This window comes from Diadema antillarum, unplaced genomic scaffold (assembly GCF_040938485.1).
Source record: "Diadema antillarum isolate AM-2024a unplaced genomic scaffold, OU_Dant_1.0 scf00000107, whole genome shotgun sequence".
Taxonomy (NCBI): domain Eukaryota; kingdom Metazoa; phylum Echinodermata; class Echinoidea; order Diadematoida; family Diadematidae; genus Diadema; species Diadema antillarum.
Window position 1 is genome coordinate 2,023,690 of NW_027270996.1, and position 13,758 is coordinate 2,037,447.

The window sequence follows — 13,758 nt, forward strand, 5'->3', positions numbered from 1 at the left end:
TAGTACAGTATAGCTTACACTTTCTCATGCACAAACCAACACTGATATCCAAGCAAAAGATTACAATGCCCTGTATCATTTCTGTCATGATGGGTTCAAAGGAATGATGGGGGGGGGGGGGACTTAAGAGCATTCACCATACACAGGTCCTATGTTATTTCAACAGAGACTTTCCAAAAAAGAAGAGAGAAAAAAAAGTAGCTACACAAAAACGACAAAATGTATTACAGCTAAACTAACAACAACTGCACATATTCCTAGCTTAACTTGTCCTACGTCAAAAATTGAGAAGATTTAATCAGAATCGACATCCATGTCTACATTCTGGATGTCCGCGTCCCCCTCGCCCCCTCCAGACTTCCCTTTGCCCTCGGCCGCCGCCTTCTCCTCCTCCTTATCGCTGTTGAAACCCTTCTCCTCTTCATCGTAGTCACGCTTCACCTTGGATGCCTTGCTGCTGCTGCCGCTGGAGCTCTTCTCCTCCTCCTTGGACTTGGTGCGGTCTGAGGTCCTGTCCCGGTCCCGGTCCCGGTCCCGATCCCGGTCCCGCTCCCGCTCCCGCTCGCGTTCCTTCTCCCTGTCCTTCTTGTGCTTCTTGCTGCTGCTGCTGCGTTCCTTGCTGCGGCTGCGTCGACTCTTCTTCTCTTTCTTGTGCCTGATGAGTGACATGAATCATCAAAGAATTCTAGCTAGACTACATTTCTCCCACAGAGGTTTTACAAACATTCAAGAAAATCCTTATGCTAATATTTCTATTTTATCTTTTTAAAGTATAATTCCAGAAACAATCTACCAAAACTTGGCTATATTCATGCCTCTTGAGTTAGCTGTGTAACAACATAGCACACTTGATACTTTAGGCCACAACATTATCCACTCCGAGTATTTTCATTGTATGAATGTTCATTTGTAACGAAATTTTGATATAATGAAAGAAAGCTGCCGGTCCTAGGGACTTCGTTGCAACAAGAGTCAACTGTACCCATCAATCAACATCTTCCCTTCTTCCTTTGCCCCACCCAGATGACAAATGAATATTATCAAAGTTTTGACAATGTAGATATGTTCAAACACTGTATTCTCAATAGATGCTTCAGTGACCAATTTTGTTTTAGAGATCACTTGCAATATTGTCTTAACAATGCTTCTAGCCTTAGGAAGTTGGTAAAGAAAGATAATTTGACAAACATGTTATTGATAAATGGAAAGAAAATAAAAAATGATTGCAATGATTTACCACACACAAACATACATGTATATGGTCAAATAATTTGAGTGCAAAGGTCAAAAAGTATTTAAGTTTACAATAAAACAAGAACACTTCAACACAATCACAATGATTTCACCATTCGGTGGAAGTTGACCACACAATACTTTTTCTCAATTATTCATGTCTAGCTATCCATTGATAAACACTCTTGTTTCTGTGTAATGAAACTGCATTGACTGAGCTTTTCAATGATGATAACAACTTACTTCCTAGGAGGAGACCTGGATCCAGACCTGGATCTCCGCCTGGGAGGTGGGGAGGGAGATCCGCTGGGAGAGCGGCGCCTGGACTTGGAGGGGGACTTGGATCGGCTGCGGCGTTTGGAAGGGGGCGGGGAGCGGGTGCGGCTGTGGCGGCGAGGCGGGGGCGACTTGCTCCAGCTACGTCGCTTCGGTGGCGGAGATCGGGAGCGGCTGCGGTCCCTGTTGCAGAAACGAAATAAGAATTAACATTGATTGTGAACCCATCATAGTCAGTAATGAGATCAGGCATTTGTTCTTTCCCATGGGCACACTTGAAATCATGATCATATTCTTTTCTCTGGAAAATGTGCCAGCTTTCTTCATTTGTGAAAATGCTAATGAAGAATCCTGCCACTAGCAATGTGGAGACGTCATGCTCTTTATGCTATTCTCTTCTGTTATCCATGTTCAGAGTCGTCCATAGTCAGATGATTGTGATATCAGCTTGGTTTCTTTGCCATGACTGTTTTTGATCCAGCATAACTATTATTGCATGGAGAAAATTGTTTATACAAAACTGCATTACAAATCTGGTCATCTTATGAAGTAACTGATGAAATCCATTTTACTAAGAATAGTAAACCCATTCAGAAATTCAAACTAACCTTCTCTTTTTTTCTTCTTCCCATTTTACTCTTACGTGAAATATACCATTACTCATTATCTTATTCCCATGATTGCTTTAAAGACCCTGTCGCGTTGGGATACCATGGAATGGGAACGCTGGCCTGGCTCGGATATATTCAAGAATCCCTGTAATAAATTGCTTACAGCTTCATCACTAATCTCTATGTAAGTACACACACAGCCGAAGAATCTCCACTTGAGTCAACCGTTACAGATGAGCGAACGCTTCAATGCACATATTCACAGAGGGGCGTTTTTTGTGGTTTTCGAATGTACCCCATTGGGCAATAAATGAAGATTGATTCAATCGGGGTCACCCATGTCTCCCCACGCTACTGAGCTCTTTAACAGGGTGTACACATAAAATAGACCTCAAACTGTCGAAAAGTTTAGAAGGGATCAGGTTTGATGACACTCACCGACTCTTGCTCCTGGACCGCCTCCGTGCACTGTAGCTGCGGGGCGGAGTCTTCGATCTCTTCCGCCGCTCCCTGAAATAAAATGTGACACATTCAGGTGAAATGTCATGTCGTAAATCATGAAAAGCAGTTATGACACAGATGGGCAAAGACAATCAAGAAAAGAAGGAGCACAATTAGAGAGAAATCATAAATCACACAATTTTATCATATGATGAATAATGTGTCCAATATTTGATCTTCTGTTACGTCATTCCGGCTGGGACAGAACAGGCAAATGGCAAAGTCTTGACACATTATGAAATGGAGCACTTCTGACTACCACAATTAGTGCTGTGCAGTCATCCAAGAAATAGTACACACGAATGCATGCCTATAGATAGGGCTTGACATTAGCAATGGCCTGGTGGCCCAGGGCGTCTAAACATTGATGTTGGGCCATCAAATTTCCAAAAAGGCCATTTTTTTGTGGCCCACTCGGGCACTTATGATTCAAAATGGATTGCTATGTTTCCACTTATTTTGAGCTCGGCCATCAAATTAATTTCTGATTTAAAGATTTGTGTGTAACCCTGCTATAGATAATTATTTCATTATTCTGGAGGCGGGGGAAGCAATTAAAATTGGAATTTCTTTATCAGACTCAGGGTATTTACCTGACATCAAGAAACCATGTTCCATGTAAGCCTATTCTACCTGTCGCCAACAAAATAGACTTTGACAGTCCAAATGCACTGACATCCTCTAACAAAATAATGATCTTCACAGCACAGAGTGTAGACTGATAAAACAAGTCTTTACTATTTACCTAGAGCGAGATCTTCTGTCACGGCTGCGAGACCTTGAACGTCTGCGCCTTGGCGGCGTTCTGGTACGTGACCTTCGTCTGCGCGGGGGTGTTCTCGATCGTCTTGGCGGAGTCCTGGACCTGCGCCTTGGAGTTCGAGAGCGTCTCCTTGGTGATCTGGAACGGCGACGTGCTGGCGTCCACGAGCGGGACCTCCTACGAGACCTTGACCGCTTACGGGAACGAGAACGCGACCTGCGACGGGATCGCGATCGTGAACGGCGACGCCGACTCGGGCTCGGGGTGCGTTTCCTCTCTTTCTTTTCTTCCTTCTCCTCGATGACAGGAGCGATGACTGGGCAAGATAAGAAGAAGTGGAAAAGGATTAATAAAAAGCAAAACACAATCTAATCACAGACACACATTTCAATGATGATCACTGTCATATTTCTTTATGATGAGCATGCAATACCAATTACAGAAACGGATAGAGTTCACACAGGAAACAAGAACACCAGCGAGTTTTATCAAAGGAACAGAAAAATAACGACTAAGGACAAAGGATTCAGATCAGTACTGATAACTTAACTAAACAGAAGTAATGTGGCAGACCTACATGTACAGTGTATTTCCACTGCATATGTTCATACCAGAATTATGAAGTTGGATAATGCAGTGTACAGTTTTGCTCAAAACAGTAAAATACATAACATGCTTCAAATTGATTAGTAGCAAGTATGGTGACAGACAAAGTAAAACAATCATTCTAAAACTCATACTGCACAAAAATAAAACAATCATTCTAAAACTCATACTGCACAAAAATAAACAATCACATTTCCTTGTTATAAACTGTAGTTGAAATGCATGATAGAAACACATACAAGGTACTTGGTACTGCAGCCTTGTACCAGGGTATTCAGACTTTAGCCATGTTCGAGATGAGGGCTTCCATGTATTTTCTTTTAACTATTGAATTTGCATGGGTCTATTGACTCACCTCTACTGCTTATGAATCTCAAAACAATAAGTAGGGCCTACAGTGCATGAATCTCTCAAGCAATCTATCACAGTCAAGTAATCATGCAGACATTTTGCAAGGACTGCTGTTGAGCCCAACATGAATACGATGACAAATTATATTTGTACTTTCTGTAATACTGTATTCATACAACATTTGGGTGTTATTACCTTTGGGTTTGTCTTTAAGCTCCGGTTGTAATGCTGCAAAGAAACAAAATGCATTAATTTTTGCCAACCTACACAGTGTATAGTACCACTCCTGTCATTCTCCAAGGAAAGGTCTAACAGGCAACATCTCACAATATTTCTTGATCGTAAAGTGTGCACTCTGCCAATGATGTAAACCCCAAACTGCACATTATGAAATCACTCTCCAGATAACAGTATCTTGAGGCATTAGCAACTGGAATTTCTCTTCATTCTTAATGACCTCTACCAAGGGCATATTGGATGCAAAGCTGTGGTTTGGAATGCACAGGAGGAACTGCCCCACCATTTCATGACACATAACGACACATTGTGCGTAGTAGCCAACTCCCTTCCCAATGTTCAAACAAAGATATGCTGAACCCATTTCTACATGAATTAAGGGTCACCTGACCAACCTCTCCCCCAAATCACAACAAATAGGGAGAAAAACATAAAACATAGGAATAAAACTTTATTATCACATTCTTGCTGTTGTTATGGGGATGGTGGGGGTCTCGTGTAAAACAGACCAAATTCAAAACCCAGAATGTTTATCTAATCTAAAGGATGAAAAACATTTCATCATGTATAACATTCATAAACTAATGATTAGCAGCTAAAATCAATATCAGAAATTGAGAGGTTTCCTATGGAGGTGAATGGAAGACAAAGTACCGGAACAGTTCTGGGGTTGGGGTTGTAAGAATATGACTATTTATTTTGAAGAACTCCTGATAAAACCAGAACATGAATTGGTCTAGAATATGATGTATAGGGACTGACACTGGGTAAACGCTTTCTTGATTGGCAGAGTATGTGTATATGATAAGTATTACTGTACCTCTACATACAATTCTTAAGAATCTGTTTCTCCTTGGAAACAGATGTCCCTCGCTTATTGCAAACGGTGATTTCTCCTCAACCTCAATGATCATTTTTTTTTTTTTTTTTTTTTTTTTTCTGACTAAGGCACTACATGCAGACAGATCCATTGTCTGTTCCTGGAAATAAGTAAAGTTTCGTCTCTTGTATTCATACGGTATCTTCCCAAGTTGCGTGTACCCTTGATCAGTTTCTTCTTTCAAATCAGTTTTCATCCTGATACATTGTAAGCATGCAAACATGCATTAAATCACATTCCTGTCAATTTGCCACTGCCCATTAGACCAATTTCTCTGCCCAAAGCTACTGGGATTTTTACGTTTTCATTCTTAACATTATCTCACCATCAAATCATATCTGTCTATTCAACCATTCTCTTTTTTGTCTTTTTTTTTTAAATATGTATAGCAAGACGTACTTGGATAGTTTGGGTAGAGAGAAAAAAAAAAGTGAAAATAGGAGAAAACGATATCTTGCTGTAAGACATACAGTGGACTCCCGTTATAACAAAGTTCTCGGGACCGGCAATTTTCTTTTGTGATATCCAAATTTCGCTTTAACCGAACAAATAAACAATAAAAAACATACAACCGATAATACTGCAGCTTGAATTCTTATTTTGTTGTAACCGGAATTTCGTTTTAACCTAGTCCAATATGACGGGAGTGCACTGTATTTTCCCATGGTAAAGAAAGCGTAAGTGAAGGGGTGTGTGTTTGTGCGTGCATTTGACAGAGAGAAGAGGATTGAGTGAGAAAAAAAGGTCGGCTTACTGTAAAACATGATATATTCGCGGCATGAAATTTTCGCGAATTGGAGCCGACAGCCTTTTTCGTGGCATGAAATTTTCGCAAATTGCTACTGGCATTCAATGCATGTAGTGTAGACAAAAGCTTTCGCGTGCATTTTAATTTCGCGAATTTTGGCGCTCGCGAAATTCGCGAAATTAAAATGCACGCGAAAATTCCTCGTTTTACAGTACCTGGATCGATAGCTGCCTGAATGAGAGCCTGGGCATCTCGGACCTGCTTCATGGTCTCCGCCAGCTCACGCTGTATGGCCTCCTGGGTCTTCGCTGGGGGCTTCACAATGGCGTTGTTGGAATGGTTTATCCTGCAGCAAAACATATGAGGCAATTCCATTAGAAACCAAGAGTCGAAAGTGAACTAGCTAATGATCAGGGGCTCATGATAAATACATTCTACTTCTCCATTTGGATTGAGAATTTACAATTTCAGTTTTCCCAATTTTTACTTCTGTGACACTGACGTTTATGATTTTGTAGCTCATGATAAAGCTGTAGACATATGGTGATTACATGTTTGATGCTTTTTTTAAATAGGCTTCTTCATCATCTACAGTAACTAAAATTTAGTTAGAAACACAGCACCCATCAAGATATTCTTATAGCACTTGCTGGAGCCATAAAAGTTTTACATAGTCAAGTACCGAGTGAGAAGATTCCTTCTCCTTTCATTTTGCATTTTTTTCAAACATTTCTAGTTAAATTTGCCCCTGTCTATCAAACTTGTGAGATGTTTGAATATCATTTACCATGCACATATATTCTACATTTACATTGATGACTTTGCCGCAGGTTAATACAGAGACCCCAGCTCTTGCACTTCAAGGCAATTTTCTCAAAATCTCCCGCTCTCCCACATGAGTTTGAATTTCTCTGCATTGGCTGTGTGTGTCTCTCACTTTAGATGTATTTTCTCCCACTGCAAATTTATTTTCTCCTGCCAAACTTTGTTTTTGTTATATATGTTCAAAACAAGGCTAAGATACAGCACTAGACAGCATCTATAACCCAGCTATTGCAGGGCCTATAGACTGGCCCTGGAACCCACAAGGAATGTTGTGCTTCGGGCTTGTGATTTGTGATAGGCGCATATGATATTGTGCGCATGTTCGTGTGATCAGTCTCCAGTTTGGAAGGGGGTCCAGGCAGGAGAATCTCCTGTTTAAAGGGCAGCAGTCCTGAGATTTTCACTGTACTGATAATTAAGAAGAGTAAAAAATATAACCTTTCACCAATTTATACGCGTGGACATCAAAAATTGTCTCCGTACGCGATTTTCAAAAAATAATTCCTGCAAGCGATCGTGTAAGAGCCTGCCAAAAGGTGCAACGTCATTGATGCCCTACTCTCAAGTTGACAGCCGTGCCTCAGAAAACCAATTTAAGCGCTCAAAATGATCATATCTGATTTTTTCATAAAATGTGACAATATGTGGTTTTATCATTTCAAACAAAATATTTCAAGCTTATTTATATATACAATTAATATAAAAATGAATAGTAAACATGTATTTATGAATAACTAGGGAGGACGAGCAGAACACCGCTGGAAAGAGTTGTGCATCGATGACGTATGACTCTCCGCCAAGACTTGCTCATTTGCAGAGTCACACTTTTTTAACCGAAATGTACGAGCTTATTTGGTGATTTGAAAGTTTGTTTTTGATGAAAGTAGTTCATTGGAGGTACCAACAACAACATATTTTTTTTTAATTTCGTGAGGACTGTGTCCCTTTAAGATATGCTTGGGTTTGGAGTCTCTGAAAATAAGCACTGACAGATAAAGAACACACAAAAGTAGCACTGACTATATGACTTGGAGGAATATCCAGAACAGAAACTTACTTGATTGGTCTTCCAGCAAACATGACTCCATTGTAGGTGAGGGCTTTGACGACAGAGTTCTGGTCGGTGAACTCGACAAAGGCGAACCTCGTCGGTTGCGTCTCATCCCCTGCCATGCGCACATACTTCACCTCACCAACTTGCTGGAAGAAGGTGAGTAGCTGCTCAGCCGTCACCGTCTGCACAAAATATCGCAAATTTCACAATGAGAAAGAATTGGATTTGAAAAACATGAGAAACTTCCTGGATTTGAAGATAATATCTAGAGATCTAATAGGATGAAATCATGGAATCTCCACAGTGCCAAATCCTTCGAATATCAACAAACTATACATAGCATGGGATCTATCACTTGGTCTACTCCCTCTTCATCTACATGTAATAGCCATTTAGTCTCAACCCACATGGTCTAATTCCGTTTCGTCTACAACCACTTTGTCTAATGACCATTTAGTCCAATTGCCACGTTACCTCATTACCAGCTGGCCTATTTCCAGATGGGCTATGCCCATTTTGTCTAATACCCGCAATTTATCAGACCAAATGGGGGAAAATCCCAAGGAGACAAAATTGCAATTAGACCATCTGGTTTTTAGACGAAACGATAAGTAGCCAAACTGGGCATTAGACCAAGTGAGAAGTAGACCACACAGGCTTAGGCGAAAGTGATAGTAGACCAAGTGACTTTAGCCGTAGTGGTGTTAAACGAACTGGGAAGTACACCATCTGATAGTCGACCAAGTGGCAATAAACCCATAGCATTTGAATCTGTATGATATTTCAAGTACACAAGCTAGCATCATTTCAGATTACTGCCATCTGATGACTCCCCTCTCCAGTCAGAATAATTTACATGATATCAGCATGTTTCGTAATATTCAAATTCTGTGGAAATTAAATGGAAAATGAGAGAAAATCCACCTTCCTCTAAGTCTTTGTCCCTTCTAATAACAGAATTTGCACTGAAAACGCAAAGACAATCATGCGCCAGTCCACATCCAGATAATAGAGAAATCCAGAAAAGTCATGGCTGGATAATCAAAGTTGGACTCTAGATGCACATTTCTCTTTCTATTCATCCTCTTGGATGGTATAGCCACAAAAAAAAAAAAAAAATGGGTAGGTTACAGTTTAAAATTACGGAGACAATACTCCTGACATTCCACTTCTTTTTTCTCGAGTGAAAAGCCCCAACTCACCGCAGAATCCAGGTTGCCTACGTAGATCGTTCGTCGGATCTCCTCCACCTTGGATGGGTCCACGTTGTTGAGCGGGGGCGGCTGGGGAACCCCGAGGGCAGAGAAGCTGTCTCCAGCGGCGGCGGCAGCTGCAGCAACACTGGCAGCAGCCAGGGCAGCGGGAGGCTGGATGTGTGCAGAATGACAGCAATGGAAAATATGAGGAACTTAAACAGCCGACTCATGTTATAAGAAAGTCCTCGGGACCATTAGTTTTCTTTCATTCTATCAAATTTTCATTAGAGCTGAACAGTAAAGTATATAAAGATATATAAATGATAATTTTGGGACCTAAATCCTAACTTCATTGTAACAAGAATTTTGTTATAACCTTCTTCATTTTAACGGGAGTGCATTGTAAGACCTATGAGTGAATGAAAGCATGGATATGTACACATAGGTACCCACAGATCATAGCGAGAAAACTGGAGTATATCTCTCTATTGCACAAACACATACATACACCACACACACCTACATTTGTATACTTCCCTCAAACATACTGCAAAATTTGGGTGGACACATAGGCACAATCGCACCACAAAATACCCTTGTCTATTGATAGGGCGATATCTCTGACTCTGCCAAAATGCATCAAGAATGGAAGCAGCATGCTTTCTCACTGCACAGTCATTGAAATGACAGCTCAGCTGTGTCTACGTGGCATGAAAAACATAATGATTCCTCTTCAAAATATACCGCACACAAACTGTACTGCACAAGTATACATACAACAAGTTCATGGAACAGGTGGACAAACTATTGTACAAGTTGAGCATTGTTGAACACTAGACAACCCTTCATGTTCAATGAATGCCTTACAATGTACCTGAGTGATTTGAGACATGAGGGGCTGTGGCGGGGTCGGGAGGAGTCCAGTTCCCGGGTTGTTCATCAAGCTCGAAATCCCACCACTGAGACCGCCCGTCAAATTGGCAACCATCTGCAGCGCCTTGCTCTCCTCTGGCATGGCACCTTTAACAAACAAGCAAACCACAAGGGGATTAGTAATTATCATTAGTATTGTTATCATTTTATTACTATCATTATTATTATCATTATCATCATTACCATTTTTATTATTGCCATTATTATCATTCACTACTATGCAGTCATTCTGTACATTTAAGCAAAGGTACATACGTGTAGTTCTAAAATGTGGAGGCTAAATGATGTCTATAACATTGATTCTAAGCATGCTCCCCTGGATTACATAATGAAACATGCAATTCAAGATCACATGACTGAAGTAGTTTGCAGGCACAAACCCTTGTTGGTCGTAAAGGAGTCTGCGTGCACCAAGACTACTACAAGCACCACTGCACTGCAGCCTCTCCCAATCCACCTTGTTGGGAGAAGCTACAACACAGGGCCTATGGGACAATGCCGGAGTGGTGCATGTAGTAGTCTTGGCACAGACTCCTAATAATATCTCAGCTGAAATAACTCGGACGGGACAAATTTAATCCCTCTTGTATGAAGAAGGCCCAGTCAACACTGCCAATGGCATTATAATATCCAATAATAACATTGAGCAAGAATGATAAGGGCGTTAAGTTGCCTCAAATACTATGGCTTTAGTGGTAACTTAACGCTGGTATCATTCTCACCCAACGAAATGTAAGCGTGTATGCCAATGAACATTGTACTTAAGCCAAGGCGATTTAAGGTTGCCTATAAGTTTGTGAATTTAAATTTTCACATGGATTACTCAATGAGCATTACACTACAGTAATACAAAATTGCTTCTCCATGACATATGGCAATTACAACTTCTTTACAAGAACACCAAATCTCTCCAACTGACCGTCAAGGAATGGGGTGACTTGCAAGGGCCGGTCTATGAAGACTGTGTTGGTCAGGTGCTGGGCCATGCCCACACTGGTGGGATCCTCGAAGTGCACAAAGCATATTCGTGCTGTCACTGGTAGGACAGAATCCCTTTGAAAGAGAGAGAGAGAAAAAAAAAATGATGGTCGCATTGCACACAGAGACTTTGCATATACAGCTTCACCATTTGAGGATGGTTTGATTTTGCTACAACACGCATTTCCCATACACACCCGCCCGAGTATACTCGGGACTTGCCCTCAACAGGTTAAAGGGGGCACAAAATGTAATCAATGATGGTCATTATGGGCCTGGCATTCATTGGGTTGAAAGCTAATTCAGTTACTAACTGAGAGTTGTTACGCGACTCACAGGGGTATTTCAAACACCAACACCAAGTACAAATGTAGAGGGCCGACACTTGCTGCACAAGAAACAAGGCAAGGGATTTCGAGATGTATTGCATCAGTACCAAGAATTGACCTCCCATGCCAAAATTTGACCTTGCCTCTAGGTTTCTACATGTAGCCAGGGGTTAAATTTTGGAGGGCATTGCATTGTGTGGTGGAGTTTTGGGTTTGTACCTTTTACAATTGTATCAAAGCAAGCGGACCGTAATCCAATTATTACATTTAGGCCTATTCTATAGAATAAATGTAATTCAGCCAAAATTTGTCTGCCGTCTACATGGAAAACCTATGTATGCTTTTGTGTGTGGTTGAGTTTTGGCATGGAAGGTCAAACCTTGCTGGTAGGTGGTCAGTGGTGGTCATGGACATGGTGGTAGAACATGAAGAGGGAGTTGTTTTGAGCAACAGCTTGAAAATCAAAAACAGTGACATCATCAGTCATCAGCTAATCAGTAACTTACTTACTTTACTTTACTTTACTTTTCCGGAACGATGGTGTAGGACAGAGCCTGTTCATCGATCAGGTAGAGTTATCTCTTGATGCTTTCTTTCCAATCAAGCAATTGTCCAGCGCTGTTACCCTTCCAATACAATTAACAGCTCAACTTCTATTGCGTATTTGTGTTATTACCAAAAATGGCCTAAGGCAGGAGTTGACAGCTACTAGAGACCAAGAGCATGTCAGTTCGGGAAACCCACTCACAAGGGGGGCCCCTCCTTATAAGTAACCCGTCCCCCTTATAAGTAACCCCGTCCCCCTTATAAGTAACCCCCGGGGCACCCCTTATAAAGCGTCTCCACGCTTTTTTGCAATGCAACGCGAAAATGAAAGGACTGCGGCAATTCGCTTGATTATGTCCATAAAGCTTCACAAGTTTCCTAGTTACTCACGAAATTTGAGCAAAATCGGTTCGAGGCATCATATCTAAAATCATGGATTTAAATGCGATGTCAAACGACCCATGCGAATGCTGAAATGCGAGCGATTACTGGCGTGAGTGTCGCCAGGCGCGGCGGCGCGGCAATGCTTGAGTGCAGACGTGGCGACTGATGTACGTAACTAGGAAACTTGTGAAGCTTTATGGACATAATCAAGCGAACTGCCGCAGTCCTTTCATTTTCGCGTTGCATTGCAAAAAAGCGTGGAGACTCCTTATAAGGGGTGCCCCGGGGGTTACTTATAAGGGGGACGGGGTTACTTATAAGGGGGACGGGTTACTTATAAGGAGGGGCCCCCCTTGTGAGTGGGTTTCCCGAACTGATGTACTGTATTATGTACCAATACACATACATGTAATGACTATAATCAGTCATAATCAAACACAACACCTTTCCAGTGCTTGTCTAGCCTATTCTTAAAGGCATTTATGGAACAAGCAGAGACCACTTCTTCTGGGAGAGAGTTCCACATACCAACAACTCTGTTAGCAAAGAAATACTTTCTGACATCTAACCTTAGGCTTGCAAACCGTTTTCCCAGTTTCATGGAACAGAACACCATTAATAAGTGAAGGATCAGTCAGTCTTACCCTCTAACTTAAATAGTCTACTAGATTTTATTTAATAAACTTTACTTACTCTTTTGGGAAGAGTCGAATGTCTTCGATTTTGCCCAAGAAGCTGAAGAGAGTTCGCACCTGTTCCAGCGTCGCTGCCGACGACACATTATTTACTTGCGCCACTTTTGTCACTGCCATCTTGAGAAGATCGCCCCTTTCCGGTACTCTCTAAATGGGAAAAGGGCGAAATACTCCTGCTTTGGACAGAAGAACCTCCTCTAGTAACTACAATGTGTCGATCATCTCATGCAGACCCCAAAATTACCTGTTTCAAAAGTTTCTTCTGGGTGCAACTCACGATCACATTGAAGACGTAGTATCAACGTTCAACATGTTGAAGTGCACACACCGTACACTTGCACAGCATGACAATACAATGCCAAAGCCAGATCCACTCGGTGGATCCACTGCTGCTGCTGCGTGGTGGCGCTTTCGCGTCCTTTTGTATGGTAGCCTCAAAGAGCTTTTTCCCCAGAACTACTACTAGTAGTACATTGTAGTATGTGTGGTGGAGAGGAGAAAAATCTCTCAGTTGGAAAGGGGATGGCTATACTGATCGGTGGAAATCAGTGGCAGGGGCGGATACAGGAATTCCGTAAAGAGGGGGCGCGTTTACAAAATGAAAGGGGGGGG

The 13,758-nt window shown here is 41.6% G+C and overlaps 1 protein-coding gene across 1 annotated transcript; it reads right to left on the reverse strand.

Moving 5' to 3' along the window:
* Window positions 1-137: 137 nt before the first annotated feature.
* Window positions 138-13,400, reverse strand: LOC139719192 (uncharacterized). The gene is made up of 11 exons (XM_071630623.1): window positions 13,145-13,400; window positions 11,134-11,267; window positions 10,156-10,301; window positions 9,288-9,452; window positions 8,089-8,267; window positions 6,422-6,552; window positions 4,537-4,569; window positions 3,367-3,700; window positions 2,559-2,630; window positions 1,477-1,692; window positions 138-655 (listed from the first exon to the last, which is right to left on the reverse strand). The coding sequence occupies exons 1-11, from the start codon at window positions 13,261-13,263 to the stop codon at window positions 295-297; spliced, it is 1,890 nt and encodes a 629-aa protein (XP_071486724.1). The 5' UTR covers window positions 13,264-13,400; the 3' UTR covers window positions 138-294.
* Window positions 13,401-13,758: the final 358 nt, after the last annotated feature.

Coding starts and splice junctions, on each gene's coding strand:
- LOC139719192 (XM_071630623.1), bottom strand. CDS start 13,263: ATGGCAGTGACAAAAGTGGCGCAAGTAAATAATGTGTCGTCGGCAGCG. Junction 9,453..10,155: donor TCATGTCTCAAATCACTCAG/GTACATTGTAAG, acceptor GCACACATCCAG/CCTCCCGCTGCCCTGGCTGC. Junction 656..1,476: donor TCCAGGTCTCCTCCTAGGAA/GTAAGTTGTTAT, acceptor GTCACTCATCAG/GCACAAGAAAGAGAAGAAGA.